The sequence below is a fragment of the Lipotes vexillifer genome, unplaced genomic scaffold (assembly GCF_000442215.2).
Source record: "Lipotes vexillifer unplaced genomic scaffold, Lipotes_vexillifer_v1.1 scaffold625, whole genome shotgun sequence".
Taxonomy (NCBI): Eukaryota; Metazoa; Chordata; class Mammalia; order Artiodactyla; family Lipotidae; genus Lipotes; species Lipotes vexillifer.
The window spans coordinates 765,281-784,312 of record NW_006771655.1 but is presented as its reverse complement, the minus strand read 5'-3'; the positions used below and the strand labels follow the sequence as shown (position 1 = coordinate 784,312).

Below are 19,032 nucleotides of genomic sequence, written 5' to 3'. Positions count from 1 at the left end.
CGGCATTCCAGAGATTCATCAAACTTGGGCATGATGGTTTTTATATACATTTCTGGTTTGGTTTTAGTTTTCATAATCAATATTCATAAGTGAATTTGGCTCATAACTTTTCTTTATCATGTTCCCTTTCTCTGGTTTATATGAAGGTGAGATTTGTTGTAAAAAATGTTTCTTCTTTTTCCGTTTTCTGGAATAGTCTGATGCAAAATATTGGAATAATCTTGTCACTGAATATCAGTAAGAACTGGCCTGTACAACCTTCTAGGTCTTATGTTTTTGTGATTTTACTTTGGTTTTGGTGGGGACATTTTCAAACTATTCATGCCACTTCTTTTCAAGGTTATAAGTCCATTCAGGTTTTCTATCCTTCAGTGAGTCTGGGTAGGTTATCTTTTTCTACGAGATTGTCCATTTCGTCTTAAGTTTTCAAATTTACTGCCATAAAGCTATCTATGAGATCCTTTAAATGAAAATGGGGAAAAAAAAAAAAACCCTACCGTATTTGTAGCTACATCCCCTTTTAAATTCCTAAGACGGCTTGTGTACCATCTTTAGTTTTCCTCAACAGTCTTCCCAGTTTTGACTATTTTATGAGTCTTTTCAAAGAACCTACTCTTCACTTTCTTGATCCTCGGCACTGCATGTTTATTTTGCCTTTATTTTCTGCTCTGTATTATTTCCTTTCTTCTCTCACTGAATTTATATCCTTTTTAACCTAGCTCTGTAGGGACACAGCTCATCAGCTGCCAGCCTTTCTCCTTTTCTAGGGTAAGCATTTAAAGCCATAACCCTCCTCTTCTGAATACCACATTGGCTGCATCCCACAAGTCGCATTTTCATTACTGTTCAGTTCTAATTCACATTAAAGTGTCTCTTTTGATCCTGACCTATTTAGGAGCATTTGAATGTGTAAATGTATGAGTTCTGTGTAATTCGCTCCACTACTGCCTTCCAACACCCATCCCCTCTTCCTCCCGTCGCATAATGGTGGGGAACGGTGGTCGTGTAACCAGCTGATACAAACTACAACTTCTGGTCTCCCTCACAGGTAGGCAGGGCCTTGTGACTAAGTTCCAGTCAGTGAAAGACGAGGGACTGTCATCTTCTAGGGACTTCCAGGAAAGCTCCATAGGAGGAGGACACAGCCTGCAGGGACACCTTTGGCCTTCCCCCCTTCCTTCTTTCTTCCTGCCTTAAATGAAGATATGATGGCTATGATGGCAGCGGTCCCGCCACCATCCTGCACCTTGAGGTGACCTTGAGGATGGAAGGCATGGACTACAATGGTGGGGCTGAAAGTGCAGAAGCCTGGGTCCCTGGGGACCAGGAAAGCTCCCCCATCAGCCCTGAACTTACTCCCTCTGTAATATGAAAGAAAATCACCCTGTATGGGGTTCAGTAATTGTTATCTGGCCAAATGCAATTCCTAACCGATAAAGAGGTCTTTAAGATATCACTTTGATGTTGGTTTCTTGATTACAAAATACTTACACACACACACACACACACACACACACACACGAAAGCATTTACAACTGAGACTAATAATAAGATGAACACCATTTCCTCCACCACCCAACCTGCAAAAAGTAGAACATTTCCAGTCTGCATTCTTGCAGCTGCACGTCCCCTGCTTCTCCCCACCTCTCGCCCTTGCTATTCTGAATTTTATTTCACACTCCCTTGTTTTTTCTTTATAGTTATACCTCACATTTTTGTCACCCTAAATTATACTGCCCTATTTTGCTTTTTTTTAAACCTTATGTAGATTGTGCCACACTGTGTATTTTTCTGTGATTGTCTCCTTCCCCTCAACATTATGAGACACACCTACCTCGATGCATGAAGCTTTGGTCCATTTAATCTCACAGCTTTACGTTGTTTGCTGCATGAATACACTCTCTCCACTCCCCGTTTAGAGGTATGTGGGTCATTTCGAGCTTCAGGCTATTACAAAATGCTGCCGCAAACACTCCCCTACTCGTCTCCTGGTGACCCGTGGGACGGTCTTTCTAGGAAAGTGCTTCCTGACTTTTCTGCTACCATGGCATATGCGGGAAACGATGACATCCCCATGGCACACTGGAGGTAAACTAGAGGGTGTGTAGGGCTCTGGACACGGCTGCAGCGGTGGCCCACAAACTCTGGCCACCTCAAGGGATAAAGAGACTGGTAAGGTTAAACCCACCAGTGCCCCACAGTGTGGGAGTGGAGCCCCCAGGGCAGAAGGAATGGGGCACAGGGTGCGGGCACGTCGGCCACACTAGACAACAGCCACCTTCTCCTGAAGAGACCAGACAGCGTGTACTCCCCCCGCCTCCTCGCCAAACCTGAATATTGTTAGGCTTCATTTTTGTAAAAGAAAAATAGCTCTGTGGTCTTAAATCCTATTTTCCTCACTAACAAGATTGAGCACCTTTCCATGTTTATTGTCCATTCTTAGTTCCTCTTCTGTGAAATACCTACGCAACTCTTTTGCCAGTTTATTGGGTTGTTTCATCTTTTCAAATAGACTTTTTTCTTTATCCTTAATATAGCCTGGATAGCAATCATTTGTTTTATGTATTATGAAATCTCCCTGCTTACTGCCTGTTTTTCAATTTTCACTGTTCATCACTCAATACAATTAAGAGATTCTGTTCATCAATCTCGTCACGGTGTGAGCTTTTTTGTGTCTTCTTTAGGAAATTCTTCTCTATGCTGTTTGTCATTGCTCCTGACTTACTGTTCTGCAGTCAGAGAACACGTTCTATGAATCAGATAACTTGAACTATGTTGAGTCTTACTTTCTGGATCTAGCATAAGGTTATTTTTTTTTACATGTCCAAGTGCTTGAGAATAACATGCATTTTTCAATTGCTGAGTGGAAGTTTCTATAACAAATGCCCAATAGATCAGGGACGACAAATGCCAGCTGGGGGGAATGGATGACAAATCCAGCCCTGGCCATCTGTTTACATATTGTCCAGGGCTGCTTTCACTCTACAAAGGCAGAGTTTGTATAGCCTCACAAAGCTGAAACTATTTCCTATCTGGCCCTTTACAGGAAAAGTCTGCCAAGCACTGTTGTTGTGTTCAAAATTGTTTCCCTTCTACTTTTTGTCTGCCTAGTATCAATTAATGAAAAGAGTTGTTTAAAAATCTTCTGTGAGAATGACACTTTTGGCAATTTCTGTTAACCTTTGCTTTATATGTTGAGGCTATTTTACTAGGTGCAAAAAAAATTAAATTGGTCCCTTTTCCTGCTACACTATTTCTTCTCGCATTAATTCAGTGGTCCCTTTTGTCCCTGGTAATTATTTTTGCTTTGAAGTGTTTGGATAACATTGTTACTGTAACAGCTTTCCATTGGCCTTTTTTCTATTCTTTATGTCTTACGTTTTGGGTGTGTCTCTTGTAAATAAAATAGCATACAGCTGGACTTAGTTTTTCCATGGACTCTTGACAATCTCCAAATTTTACTCAGGAAGCTTAGTCCATTTATTATGTATATAGTGACAGATACATTTCGTTTCATTTCCATCACCTTAGATTGTATTTTCTTTCTACACCATTTTCTCTATGCTTCCCACCTCCCCCCCCCCACCTCTTTCCTGCCTTCTTTTGGATTAAGATTTTTTAACTCCATTTTTTTTGTACCACTATTGATATGAAGATTTAACCTTTTCATGTTTTTCCCCTATTATAACACGAATTCTAGACTTCAAGTAAGTCGAAACGTTCATCGGTGACTTTACCCACCAGAACAACAGTAAGAACATCTGAACTGTTATCATCAGATTTAAACCCCTCTGCTTGCTTCTTTCTTATTTTTATTGTGTTTTTTAATGGAGAAATACATCATCTGTTTTCAAAATAGTGCTTGAAAAATACAAGGAGTACAGATACTATAAAACAAACTCCAGTCATGAGATACTATGCACACCATATGAAAAAAATAGTCTGATATTCAGGTAACGAAAACTAGAATTTAAAAAGTCCAACTTTCCAGCCTGGTAAAACAAGTACAGTTACACGAAACATTTAATGAACTCATTTTTCCCCAATGTGTGAACAAAATGACAAGACTAAATTTGTGCGTGGCAACTTCAATGACACAATAGCTATTCAAAATACACAGGTACTGTACACACTTCACCTGATTTTATTGTGGTGAAAGGGGACTGCACAGGTAGTGGGAACACTGTGTATCAGGCGTCAGAAAGTCATGGTGAATAGAAAGTCTCAATTACTGCACAGCCCACAACAGAAATGACTATATTCCAACTTTGGGGGAAATTATTTAAAAGGATAGGGAAAGGGTTTAAGAAGCTGCAGTTTAACATGAAACACGCACACGTGGTAGAAAGGAACACGGTTGGGGGATAGGAAGAATCAGCATCAGGCTACTTGGAAAACCTGTTAGGTTTGCTGTGTCCAGATTAAGAAAGACTAAGTCTTCATTCACCTACAAATGCTGAGAAACATGAATGTTCTGCTGCTTAATTATGAGCTGTCTTTTCTTTTCTTAAAGAAAGGTTATTATTTCGAATCTTTTGCAGGATAAAACAAAAGAGTAGAAAGCTGACTAGATGTCAAGTGCTTGCCAGACATTTCTGAGGTTTCTACATGTAAATTTTACTGATGAATTTTAGGAAGTCATTTACAAATAAAAATTGGTTTAAAATTCTGGAGAAAATGCTTTTTTGCTTACACGTTTAAATTAGAAATTAACTTTACTATAAGCAGGTATTCTGTGGAGTACACAAATCTTCTCTTATGTGGAGACCAAACAGCCATCCAAGATGGATAACATGCTTCACAGGAATTACTTTCAGTAAAGCTTTACTAAAATATTAGCCATGTGGCCACAGGACTGTTGGTTTCACATCGTGGTTAAGAAAATACTAGCATACTGAGTTTTCTGTGAAACGATATACAAGCACACCTTGTGCACACAAGCAAAGAGAAGGCGGCGGGGGCAGGGGACACAAAAAGCTTTTTTTCTTTTAGGGCAAATGATTAAGGACAAGAGAATATGGAGCTCTGTCAGCTCAAGACAGTATCTGCTGTTTGATGGCTGACTGTATGCACCCTGAAACAGTTCTTCAGATAAAACCAATCGTTTCTTGAGCCCGCCCCATCAAAACCAAGCACTTACTAATTACTGTTTCAATGCCAAATATATACCCTAAGAGTTGACATTTCATTTTAAAGGGTTACAGCTATCTCACAGGGGCTGCGCTAGACGTACTTTCTGCTTTTTCTGAAGGTACAGTAACACCACTGCACGATGGCGACCAGTCTGAAGATTAATAATGAAGGACATCATTCAGGAAAAATCTGAACTTCATCAAGCTGAAAAATCTAAAATTTGTTCTACTGCCTAAGAAAAATATAAAGTGCATCACCAGCATGGAATTCTGATACTAGTTTGTACTGCAAACTTTCCCCAACAATGCATCAAACATCAATCCAGTCCCAATGTCAGTCATGGGTACAAACATAGCTGGAGGGTTTTTTCCTCTCTTTCTCCTCTTTAAGGGTAGGAGTCCTTTGAAACAGTTAGCGTTTAACTGTGGCTGACACGTAAATAATCTGACACGTTAATTAACAGTACTTCTGGCTTCACATATGAACCTGGACTTCTGATTAAGACAAGCCCAATACAGGAAGTCATCAAATAAGCCTAACAAAGCTACTCTGAACCATATCTAGTTTGGTGCCCTTCATTCTTCTCCTTTAGCATCTGAAGACAGCAGGCTGAGTTGGCAGATAGTTTACAGACCCTCAAGATTGTTTTTCTCAATTCAATCTGTTTTACTGAATTCTTGATAGTAGGAATAAGATTTGCAGGGAGAGCAGGGATACTGAGAAGGTCTGCACTGGATGCTCCCCACGAGGCCAACGGAGAAGCTGCTGTCTGAATAGTCTCCAATTGAGTCGCACCTGTCTCTTTATGAGACCGTTCCTCTTCTGTTTTGGTTTCCTTGGTCCTTTCTTCTTTGTGACGTGACAATGTCCTCTAGACTCCTATGATAGGGTTAGCTATGTTTGCTGCTGCGCTCCCTGAAGGCCTGGGTGGATGGTTGACCAGAGGTGTTGAGGAAACAACTCTGGTGACCATGGGCTTCGGCAGTGGAGAAATAGTTGGTTGTGGGGCAGTCTGAGGGATGCTTCCGCTGGACGTGCCCCCTGGGCTGTTGCTGGGATTTGCCTGTTGCAAGGAAACTTCAGGAACCTGTACACTGGTCACAGATGCTGCCATCACAGCCGGGGCAGGTATGTTTCTGCCCTGAGCACTGCCAGTCACTGGGCCAGTCTTCATAGAGCCAGGAAGTGAAGACACAGACCTGCTGTCTTCACTGTCTACAGACAAGTCGAGGCTGCCGTCATCCAAAGCTGTCCATCTGACACCTTCCATCGAGTGTGTTTTCTTTTTCTGAAGCACGTGACTAGGTAGTAGTTGATGAAGTTCCTTTCTTCTCAAATGCATTGCGGCAATTTTCATATCCATCTCAAACATCTTACTATTTATTGCTTGCCTATAAACTGTATCTGTGAAAGACTGGATATCATAGGTGAGATCAATACTGAGAATGTCAGAGTTTTCTGGCTTTTTTAACACTAACCCAATCACCCACATTGTACGAAATTCTTCCCTGTCAGGATTTTCCTTGGGTGCTGGAAACGACTGAGGATTCACATGTGCCAGTGTAATAAATTCATTCTTCTCCAAGCTTCCAACCAGGATTCGGATTTTTGATTCCACCAAGCCCACCCATTCTAGATGTTGTTTTTCTGTTGGCGCACTTGCTAGAAGTACAATATAATGCTTGTACTTTTGAAAGAAGCTGGGAGCCTCAAAAAGTTTGGACCACTCTGCCTTACTCAGCAAAATCTCATGTGTAATAGCAAGCCCTTGCTTAAACTCCTCAATCATGACCATCCTTGTTGAAACAGACACGTTGTACGTGGAGTTCTGCTGTGGGTACGCTGGTGTAATTATAGGCATGAGATGGTACCTATCGCTGGGATTTACTCTTGGGTCCCAGACAGGCAAATTAAGATTCCGTTCTTCAGGCTCTTTCAGTAGCACTGGATTTGGCCATTCCCATTCAGAAAACACCAAGAAAAATTTACGTACAAGAGTTGACGCTATCGCATTTGGATAGAGCTGGCAAGTTCTTGCTACTAGCATCGCCCAGGAAACACCTCCTAGGAAACCTAATATATTGGAATAGATATTGTGGCATTTGGCCCACAACTTGATGGCTCTCAGAGTTAATCTGAAGTTGTCAATGTTTGGTACTAGATGTAAAATCTCATCAGTTACCCGGCAACCATTAAGACTTCTTATGCATCTAATATCTAAATTTTTAAGCAGACTATCATCTCTTAGGTCCAAATCTTCCGGAATAGTCTGCAGTGCTAATCTTGCAAACAAAATATCAATCTCTATCCCATCAAAACACAGTTTGATAACCGGTACAAATGCCTCCTCAACAGCCCTTAAATCCTTTACTTCTTCATGTAGTTTCAATTTACCATAGAAGGAGGTGAAAAAATCGCTCCGATCAACATGTCTTGGTGCCACGCACAACGCGTCGATATCGGCACCTTTCGTATGCACCCCTAACCTATAAGAACCGAATGTAAAGATTTTCCCTCCAACGTTTTCTATTACAGCTTGTGGAAGACTCTTGCTTTCGCTGATTTCTCGTATCCATTCCTTCACCAGGTTATTTAATTTCTCCAAAATTAAAATCCTGCGCTGTAGTTCCTCTTCCTCTTCAAAAACCCCAAAGGGCTTCAGGGTTTCAATTAATTTCTGGGTAAGTATGCAGTCAGTCTCCCTGGGGGGTGCTAAACTGATGGGGCAGGAGATGCCATAGTGCTTGGGCGGCGGCGGGGTCTGTTGTGATCCCGGGGTGGTCACCGGAAACGGCATCATCTCTAGCGCTGGCCCCGCCACGCCGCGTCCCCCGCCACCGCGACCTCCGCGGCCGCCCGGGTCATGATCCGCTGAGGCGGGAGGGGCGGGGCTCCTACCAGCCCAGGTCCGACCCGCTCCCGCTCCGCTCCCGCCGCTTCAAGCGCCTCTCCGCCGTCCTCTCGGCCCCAACATGGCGCCGGGGCCCTAGCTGCTGCGTTCTAGAACGCCTACGCACGCCACGCCGCGCGCCACGCATGCCACGGCGCATGTGCGCGCGCAGAGCCTCATGGGGGCTGTAGTTTCCCGGTCTCCGCCGCGGCTTCTGGCCGGTGGGGGCCGGCACGGCTGCGCCCCGGGGTTCGGCCCTGTTATAACTGTTTTAGACGTTTGCCCAGACCTAACGTCCAACTCCTTGCTCGCCATTCTCTACACCCCGGGCCTCCTTCCTCTCCAGTGGCATCTTCAGGTGGCCTTTGGCCTCTGGCCCATCCTTTGGCATCCCTCTATGGCAGGGTCCGTTGGCGGGAAGCAGCTCCGTGGCATCCTCCGTGGCCCGGCGCCTGGGTGGCGGGGCAGCCAGGACCACAACTCTGGGTTCTCGGTCCTGTTCTCTCCAGCTTTGAAGGTCCCATCGGCTGACCTCTGGTTTCTGCGGTTCCGGGTGGGGAGCCTGCTGCTCGCCTGTCTTTTCTTCTCGGCGACTGTAAAAAATCTCTGAAGTGTCCTGCAGTATCGCCACTAGGCAGCAAGGGGTAAACTTTTCGTTTGTCTTACAGAGGAAGCACTGTGATTCCTGAATCGGAAGACTGCTGCTTTTCATCCCATGCTCCCAGATGACTCTCAGGTATGTCCGTGGAGTATGTCCTCACCCCATTCTCTCGATTCTCTTCACGCGGACATGTGACAGACCTTCTCATCCCGTCCCCGTGTCTCTCAACCCATGTTTCTGTCTGCGTGATGCCAGGTCTACCTCGTCCTCTAATTCTCTTCAGTTATATTTGGTCTGCTGTTTAAGCCATCGTTGAAGTAACCATTTACAAACTTGCGTTTTTATTACTAAAAGCATTATCTTGTTCTTCCTTGCCTTTTGGGATGACATTCTGTTCTTTCCTGTTTTCTTTCTACCTTTTATTTCGTTAAACATTTTTAAAATACTTACTCAATATTTTACATCTAATGGTCCCAATTCCTAAGTTCTTGAGAATCTGATTCTACGGTTTGTTTTCCACTGACTCTTTTCAAGAAGCATCACTTCAAGTGTCTCGTAATTTTGGATTGTTAGCTCGTCTCTGGCCAGGCTTGGGATGCCTGTGTAGATGTCCTTCCAAAGAGGATTTACTTTGTTTCTGTCCGATGTCCTTGTACACCATCAAATTATGTACACAGTAATTTAATTTCTTATCCAGTGATCATCCAGATCACTTAAGTAGTGCAATTTTGAACCCCAAACACCTGAGAGGAAAGGTGATTTTCAATTCTAGGAATGAGTAGTTTTTCCCACCCAGAGCCCAGGTCAAGAGAGATAACAACTCCTTGTCATCTCCTTTTACCAGGTAGCAGATTCTTCCTATTCTGGTCTTTTCATTCAATGTGTCACCCTTTACAGTTTCCCAATATATGTGAGGGTCTCAGTCCCAACTTTCTACTTCCTAAGGTCCCAAGGCTCTGCGTCTCTTTCTTGGACAGCTATTAAACTTAAATTTCTTGGTTATAAAGACTGGCAAGAGCCTGTGGGGCAACTGTAGCTTCATAATCAGCTAAGATTCTAACGTTTCAAGGTCCTCATTTTGTTTTGTTTTGTTTTTTCACCCTTAGGGATTACTTTACTTTGGGGGGATATTCAGCTGTGCATCTAAAAGGAGAATTGTTATAGTTCAGCCAGCACTTCCAGGTACTTTATGTAGAAAGATCTTCTAGGATAATTAATCCCACATACTGCCAGTACCAATTTCTCAACCTATTTCAACATAGATTTTTTGCATGCTTAACATTCCAGCAGCACAGCTATCAGTAAGGTATTTGGTGACCTCCGTGTTGCTCAATCCAATGATCTGCACCTTTTTTGACCTACAGTAGCCTCACATTGGCCTCCACGGCACCACACTCTTTTGTTGTCTTGTACATCTCTGGCCTCCCCTTGGTCTCATTTGCTCTTTCATTACTTTGACTCTACAGCTGGAGTTCTTCCAGTTCCCATACTAAGCCCTCACCTCTTCTCACTGTATATATATTTACTATCGGGTCATCTATCAGTTTTCACAGCTTAAATATCACCCATTAACAGCTTAATGTAAGTTTACTCTTCTGAGCTCCAGATCCATATCATCTGACATCCCATGTGCCACCTCCGTTTGGATGTCTCAAACTCAACAGTCTAAAGAGAACTCTTACTCTTCCCTCCATAACTTGTTTCTCTCTTGGTGGTCACCACTTTGGTAAATGGCACCTCCATAATCTACCCAACTGCTCATATCAGAAACCTGGGAGTCATGCTTGACACACACCCCCCACTCTTTCTCATCTACAACATCTAGTTCATTTACAAATGTTGATGATTCTACCTCCAGAATACATTTGGGATTCATCAACTTCTCTCTACCTGCTTCCCCATAGCTCTAGTCCAAGCTACCATCAGTTTTCACCTAGACTCCTACAATAAATTAATCTATTACTGACTTTTCAAAGTACTTTTTACCCAGTAGCCACAGTGGTCTTTTAACCCCTTCAGTGGCCTCTCATTAGTCTAAAGCCCCAAATACCTAACAACCCCCGACCATCTCTCCAGCTTCACCTCCCACAATTTCCCCCACCCTCCAGCCACATCGCCTTTCGGTGCCTTGCATTTATTTCATTCTCTCTCATCTCTGGGTCTTTGCACAACGCTGTTCCCTCTGCCCAGAAAGCTCTTCCTGCCCCACTTACTGTCTACTACTCTTCACCTGCTTAGTTTTGTCAACTTTGAGATTGGCTTAAATTTCATCTCCTCACAGAGAATTTCCCTAACCTCCCTCCTAAATTAGCACCTGTACTTTTCTTTCATAGAACATATCACAATTTGTAAGTCTCCATTTTTCGAGTGATTGTTTCTTTGTCTTTATTTGCCACTGTAGACCCTTAGCGCCATGAGAACAAGATCTACTTGTTTTGTCAACTGCTATATACTTGATCAGTACCTGAACAAGCACCTACCATAGTAGCACTCAACAAATATTTGCTGACAAATAAATAAATGAATAAGCACAACAAAGAAAATTCTTTCACCTTCAAATCACTGGCTAATCAATATCCAAAAGACCCATCTCTTTAGTTTAGGTAGAGGGACAGTTTCAAAGCCACACACTGTGACTCTGGGGAAATCACTTCACGACTTGGTTCACGCTGCTCACGTCAGTCGGCAGCAGGGAGTTTCTCTGGCTGCGTGACTCCAGCACCTCACTATCCTGCAGCTCCTTTTGATTTTAACATATTCCCAGGGGAGATTTTCGAGGGTCGGGGGCTCATACCCAATGCTTAAGGATGTGGAAGGGCCACACAAGAAAGCACGCCAGTGTTGTGGCAGCCTTTCTGGAGAAGCTGCTGTCCCGCAGTGCTTACTAAGAAATGAAACAGACATATCTATTAATCCAGAAACTCCATTCCCTGGAGATGACCCCCAGAGAACTCTGCACAGGCCCTCGAGAGGGTCATCATGCCATTGTCTGTAGTACGAAGGAGCTGGATGCAACCTGAGAGCCCATGATTAGGAGAATGGATAATGGGATATATGCAAGTGATGGGAAACTGCAAGGAGCTGGATTTACATGCAGCACCATGGGTAGAGCTAAATCTTAGCTATAGAATGTTCTTAGTTAGAAACAAAGCTTAAACTCTGATACAGTCAAATTCATCTACCTTTCCCCCTATGGTTTGCATCTTTGAAGCCTTATTTATGGAATCTTCCTTTTGGCTGTATAACTTTACCTCTGGCTTGTAGGTTTTTAATGCATTTGGAATAAGGATCCAACTTGACTTTTCCTTCCCTGCAGTGTCCACCCTGGCCATACTTTGGCCAATTCCTATTATGTTTTGTGTCTTTCAAACATTTTACGCCAGTTCTGATCTCCCCCTGGGTTTAGCACGGAGCCTCCGGAGGTTCCTTGGCCAGAAGTCTCCCGAGGGAGGACGGGGTGCTGCCAGCCAGGCCCCAGGTGGGCAACACCAGGCTCGGGGGAACAGGGCTGCTAGGCCTCCTTCCGGCACCACCCTTCTACGTGAAACTGAAAACTATGAATTTTTTTTTTTTTAATGAAACTGGCTATCAGCAGCTAACCATTCAACTTTATGTTCTCTTTAAATTGAAAGTCCTCAAAAATGTCTTTTAAGTTCAAATAGTTTTCTAGTTTTAGACTGATGGAAAAAGTTGGGCATTGTTTTGTTTCACCCAAACTACATAAAATAAACATTTCCCTCAATGACTGTATCACTGAGAATATGCTCAGAGGAAGCCTCACTCAACAGGCAGCTACTCTTCAATAAAAGGAAAAAAGAATCCAGATCGCCTTGTTCATTCTGAGATAAGTGTTATTAAAAATCAGATTCGTGGCGGGAGGAGAAAAACATCCAAGGAAAACAGCACAGAGAGGTTGGGGGACTCAAGGGGACAGAATTCACGGCGCACAACCAGCAGATGGAGACAGCAGAGGCTTCGCGAGGCGCCTGGGCATCCCTGTTTAGTCGGGGCTCAGGCCCATCTGCCCGTCTGTGGATGACGGCAAACACACCCAAAGTCAGGCACTCAGACAACATACCTGCCACCACTCCAGCCAGTCGTGGAAGAGAAGAGAGGCTGGCAGGTCACACTGTCGGCGCCAGAGCAGCGCACTCCTCACTCAAGCCCCCACCTGCACTAGTGGGCAGCCATGCCGTCTGCACATGCCACTCCCACCTGCCCTCCCCCCATCCCCCCCAACCCCCGCAAAGAAAACCAATTCCAACCCTGGAGTCTTGGATGCACCCGGAAGCCGAGACTCACAGAGGAGCTTGCTCTTCTAATTTGCATCCACCCTTAAACAGGCGTTTAACGAGCACCTACTGTATGCCAGGCCACACAGATATTGAAGGGCAATTTGTGACAAGCCCAGTGCTGATGCAGAGATGTCCCTGCAGAGAGAACCTCAAGCCTCGGTGGCTTTTAGAAACCCTCTAACCTTGTCTCCTCGGAAGAGGGCACCCAGAGCCAAGGAGGCCCTGCCTTCCAGTGTCGAGAAAAGGCCAGCCTCTGAGGGCCGGGGTAGGCCACCAGGAAGGTGTCCACTGGCACAGAAAGAAGCTCGCACTTCCCCTCCTCAAGGCACCCAAGTCCCTCAGACGGCGCCCCCATGACAGCCAGCCTGGGCTGATGGTCCGGGTCCCAGGGCACAAGGCCACCGGCCCCTATGGGAGGCGCAGGGCGTGGCCAACAGACTGAGTTCCTCCAAAGGGTCCAGGCCACCGGGTCCAAATCGGTGGTTCCCACCCAAAGGCGAGCTTGCCCCCAGGACACTCAGCAAGGCCCAGAGGCGGCTGTGGTTGTCACGACTGGTAGGGGTGCCGCATGCATCTAGCGGGCCAGGCCTGGGACGCGGCTAAACGTCCTTCAAGGCACAGGGTGATCCCCTACAGCGAGGAACTGCTGGCCCAAAGTGTCGATGGGACTGAGGCTGAGAATCCAGTTTACAAGCTCTCTTCCATCCTGGGAACACAAATAAAGCCTGCCCTCTCGCCCTTCTCCAGCCGCTGACAAAAACCACATGGCCCGCCCTCCCTCCCCAGAGGGAGCAGATGTGATTACGGTCTTTATCTCGGGCACCAGAGCCCGCTCTGCGGGGCACGGGCCCCCACAAGCCAGCCCTCTGGGAACACGCGCGCGGGCTCCGCAGCCCCGCCCCCGCCCGCCCGCGGCTCACTCGCGATATTCTGATCCTCTGGAGATCACTGAGAAGCTGGCAGCTGGGAAAGGCGATATTTATGGAAAACAAACGCCAAAAGTGCCTGAGCACATTACCACGGGCGCAAAACCACGGTCCAAACGGTTCAGGGGAGCCGGGTGGATTCTTCCTTCAGTGCCCTCGGGAAGTGCCTGGTACAGCCGCTTCTGCCACCTGCCCTGCTGGGGCCTATCCCAGTTCACCTAAGGGCGCCTGCGGTGGGCTCCCAGCCCCAAGAGCCTAGAGGACGCTCGCAGTGGGCTTTTAACGTGAAATCAGCGAGCCCCAGCTCACCGACACGGGGTGGGCCTTCTGCCGTGGGAACGATCCGGGACGATGAAGACCGCTGTGACTGTTCAGTAACCTGATGCCTGGGGCGCCAGGCATTCGTTCACGTGCACGCACACGTGCCCGCACAGGCGGTCCCTTCCTTTTGCACACTTTGCCAGGGGAACGGGGACAACGTCACCCGTTCTCGGGGAAGGAAGAAGGGAATCAGGGTGCCTGGAGCCTGCTCCGCGCTGGGTCCCCATCTTCCTCAACAGTAAACCCCCCACCCCATGGACACCGCCGAGCTCACCGCAGCCGATGCCACCTCACAGCGACGCTCAGGCGCTCGGGGCGCCAGCAGCATTTGGGGCTCATCGCAGACAGGTCGCCCAGGAGGTGGGGAGCCCCCTTCCCTGCAGACAAGACCACAGGTGTCAGGAACGTGGGCGGGAGCCGCCGGGGGGAAAGCTGCCAGAGGGGCTGGAGATTCCTTCTCATCATCAACATAAGGCGGCTGGCACCCATCCGACACCAACACCCTTCACTCCTCCTTCAAGTCTCTCTGTGGTTCCCACCGGCGTGAGGAGGCAGAGGGTCTGGGACCTTGGGGGTGCGCTAGGAGGTGAGGGGGCATCTGCAGATCGGGAGGGGCCGCATCGGATTCTTTACACAGGGGAACAATGCAGAGCGTGAGTGTGTGTTCACGTGCGTGAGTGGGAGAGCATGTGTGTGCATCCTTGTATCATCAGGATCCTCAGACAGACCCTAATGCCAAGGTCCTGGGCTCTGGTGAAGCTCCGCCAGCAACCTGTAGGGCAGGGCTGGAGGGGGTGGGCCCGCCTGCAGGGTCCCCAGCACCGGGCTCTGCATCTCGGTAGCTGGCGAAGGCGACAGCACAGCCAGGAGGCACAGAGCACCCAGGCCACACCCAAGTCAGAGGCCGGCCAGGAAGGCCGACTCCCTGGGGCCCGGAAAGCCTGCTCCAGGCAGGTAACACAACCCACTTCCAGCCCAGAGAAGTGTGTCAGTGAGACCTGTCCGGTTCAATAGACTCTTTCTCTGAAAGGTTTCGCAAAGCCACCACCAAATTGAATATGTTGTGGGCCTTCTCCTGCCTGGACGAACGTAAAAGGAACAGGTCTAAAAGGGGTCTGTGAACAGGAGAATAAAGCCCTGCTCCCCGCAGATAGCGTCTAGCCTCGTGGTCACCCTGCTCCCCCCACCCCCCGGCCAGAGCGATCACCCACGTGACACAGAGCAGGCCTTCCAGGGCCCACCCGGGACCCAAGGCACAGCGACCCGCAGGACAGGCAGGGCTGGCCCGGCCCACGTGCTCTTTGCTCTCCATTCAGCAGAGAAAACACTGGGCAGGACAGTGACCATGAGCTGAACACCCGCCCTCTCCACGCACGTGACGCAGCCCTTTACAGGCCTCCGAGAGTGCGGAGGGGAAGGGACCAGGCCTCCGGAGAACAGTGAGGCCGCGCGTCAGGACGAAATCCAAACCCCTGCCACCAGGCCTGTGGGCGGGGCGTTCAGGCGCTTGTCCAAGGAGAGTTAAAAACAATAACACAACATTGTAAATCAGCTATCTTCAATAAGATTAATTTTTTTCAAATAGTTAAAAAAAAAACCCAAACAAACAAAAAACAACCCAGTAACATCAGCTACTCATTGGTCAGTTTTTCCTTATCCCCCATGCCTGCAACTCTGCACAACGTCGGTGATAAAACACTCCACCCCCCCATCAGAGGGACCCCAAACCCGTCCTTGGTCCACCCCTGCCTGTGAGCGCACAGGAAAACCGCGTGCAGGAGGCGGTCAGGACGCACGGCCGAGCAGAGAGCTCTGCACACACCACTGCACCGGCCCTCGGATCACTGGATCCTCCAGATCACGAGACTGAGGCCAGAAGGGCCGCCGAGAGCCCACCGCCAACCGCAGGGGCCCCGTCAGGCCCTGGCCTGCCACACCCTCGTCTTCACACCCTAAAGGCACAAGGTGGGTTTCGCACCAGAGGAGAACCGGAGAACATGAGCATTCGCGACACCTGGGGACACACACAAAACATCAGCGAGAGCTCAAGCCCCTCGACCCCGCAGCACCACGAAACCGAGTGACAAGTCTCCTGAGGCCACTGAACGCCTTCTGCTCTGAGCCACACGTAAGACCAGTGCACTTGCTCATGTAAAGCCACCAAAGTCAAATATGACCTGAGATACACTTAAGAGTCTGTGGGCATTTGAAAAAACCCCATTTTTTATGGCGCTTCCCCATTAAGATAATGAGCTTCTTTCCACCAAGTGAATAAAAGCCAGATGCAGAGCAGCGTCCCGCAGGGCCTGGAGCGCCCCGGCCCAGGGCAGGGACTCAGCGCTGCTCCCAGCACGACCTCCACTGCCCCGGCGCGCCCCGCAACGCACCGCACCTCCGGAGACCCGCTTCCTCCACCGCCTTCGCATCCGCTTGCCCCTGAGATTGCCCCGGCGCCTCAGGCACTGAGGGGCTTTCTGTACCGCGTGTGCCGCCTGCACGGGACAAGGTCCTCTCCGCGGCCAATGACACACATGCCAGACCCCTGGACGGTCATCTTCAACCAAAAGCAGAAATCGCCCCACGGCACTGCAAGACGCCACGAGGAGCGCGGAATGACCACCAGCAGGCGCCCTGCAGTGTAAACAAACCGCACCGCCAAGACAGCCCCGCAGAGCGGGGAGCAGAAGAGTCAGTCCTGCAGCGCCGCCGCGGCAGAGGCCCACTGTCCTCCTCCGACAAACACGCCTTCCCGGTGCTTCCCGGAGCGGCGCCCGCCCCGCGCCTTCTCGTCGCCCCTCCTCACCTGCCGTCACGGTGTCTACGTCCCTGGCTGCCAGCTCCTCCATCTCCGACCTCTTTCTCAGCTCAAACCTCCGGGACAAGCCTTCTCGGGGTTTCCATAACTCCTGGATCAGGAGGGGCTTCTCGTTGTCGCCGAACACCCGGAAGCCCTCGGCCTGCCACTGCCGCCCGGAGTCGCCAGCCTGGCCCACCACGTCGCACAGCACGTACTGGCCGGCGCGCTCGGGGCTCAGGGCGTAGCGCTCCAGGGCCTCCTTCACCAGCTCCCGGGCGCTGGACGTGCCGGTGGCCAGGACGCTCTTGTAGTGGGTGCCCGTGCACACGCTGTCCCCGAACACCTTCAGGACCCCAGGGGCCGAGAGCTGGGTGGAGAGCTCAGCCGGGTCGTCGCTGGTGCCCAGGCTGGAGCAGGTGGCGTCCAGGTCACGGTGCTTGTAGCTCAGCGTCCGGGACAGCACGCTGGACAGCAGCTGGCCCTGCCGCTTCAGCTTGCTCTTGGCGGGTGGGGACATGATGAAGTGGGTCCCGTAGAACATGGTGGGCCCGTCTTCACGGACAAGCACCGAGGGCTCTGGCCAACGGCAGGGAGAAGGCCGCGTCCTGGGAGAAAACGAAAGGCGGGTTACCATCGACCAGCAGAGCAACAGGAGTCCACGAGGCTCGGGGGAACATCAACAGCCTGGACCGGCCGTCTAGGACCCGGCGCCCCAGCAGAAGCCGCGGACACAGCACCTCGGCCGGGTCCAACAGTGAGGATACAGCCGAAGCCGGCGCGACCGCAGGGGACAAAGCAGGTTTGAAGGGGCTGAAACGCCCTTCAAGGCAAGCCACTACTAGGAAGCACAGTGAGGTCACCCAAAGCCAAGACGCGAGAAGCCTGGGCACCACGCACTCCGCGCAGCAAGCTGCCAAGAAACAGGGCCGGCCAGGGTGGGGCTGGGTGGTGCCTGCAGCACAGTCCCGGCGGGGTTGCCCGGCCTCATCTGAGTCAGCCCCCATCTATCCCATCGCACCCAAAGTTATAAACAACTCTGAGCACACAAGGCCGTGTCTTCCTAAACTCCACCTCCCCCGCACCACAGCCTATGCTACAGAAAATTCATCACAAACAGCAATGGAACTAGTCAATCAGGCCAAGTGGCAGCCACAGGAGCAGGGCAGTAAGCGACCAGGCATTCAAAACACAAACCCCCCAGGATGCTGCTTCCAGATGATTGGCCCTGGCTTGGAGGAGCCACTTCCCTGGGACGGAGGCACTAGAATGGACACATGACCACAATGCACACAAAAGGGCCCTTCCAGAAGCAGTGGAGGCATGGCTGGAATGCATGTGTCCACCCACGGCGTCCAGCCTGGCTTTCGGGCACTGGCCAGGCCGGAGAGGCAGTCTTGCCGGGTAAATTAGAAAACAGCTCTGGGGCAACAAGGTGTGTCATAAAGTCATGACTCTCGTGTGCTTAATGCCCCAAAGGCGTAGGGTTCCAGACAGATAGATCATCAGACGCCCCCACACACCCAAAGCTCTGGGGGAGCAGGCGGGCAGAGTCAAAGGAAGATGTCCTGCTTCACAACGAGTTGGTGGAGGCTGAACACCGCCCATCTCCTGACTCTGTGCCCCACTTCCAGGCAGACAGACCAAAGAAGAAAGGGCCATTTTCTAGAAGGCTCTGGAAACAGTGGCCCAGGACCCGGTGAGAGCAGCTCTGGGCACCTGCCATGGACGAATGTCAGCACTGAACTCCGCTATGGTCCTCTCTTCAGCTCTGACCCACTCGTGGTCGCAGGCACTGGGAGAGGCTTTCGGGAAGGGGAGGGGACTGCCCAGGGCGGGAAAAATGCCTAGGGGGCCCCCCAAGAAAAGGAGCGACCCGACCACGAGGGACCCAACAGGGCAAGTGGCCCAGCCTCCACACTGACACTGAACTGGGCTCTTCCCGGCTGGCCCCTGGGCCTCAGTCACATCTGCGACGTCATCACTCCCACCAGGGCTATGGTGAACGAAGGCTGAGCAGCAGACCCGCCCTTCAGTTCCTCTAGAACCAGCCACCTGACATCCTCGGTGCA

General features: G+C 49.4%; 2 protein-coding genes across 2 annotated transcripts in view; both read right to left on the bottom strand.

Moving 5' to 3' along the window:
* LOC103079634 (poly(A) polymerase beta) overlaps window positions 1–7,930 on the bottom strand; it is a 21,589-nt gene extending 13,659 nt beyond the window's left edge. Inside the window, 2 exon segments of the mRNA XM_082931219.1 lie at window positions 5,804–5,859; window positions 5,929–7,930. Coding sequence (XP_082787345.1) covers window positions 5,804–5,859; window positions 5,929–7,930 — 2,058 coding nt within the window.
* Window positions 1–17,504, bottom strand: part of RADIL (Rap associating with DIL domain) — a 59,147-nt gene extending 41,643 nt beyond the window's left edge. Inside the window, 1 exon segment of the mRNA XM_007447086.1 lies at window positions 16,970–17,504. Coding sequence (XP_007447148.1) covers window positions 16,970–17,504 — 535 coding nt within the window.
* Between the last annotated feature and the right edge of the window lie 1,528 nt (window positions 17,505–19,032).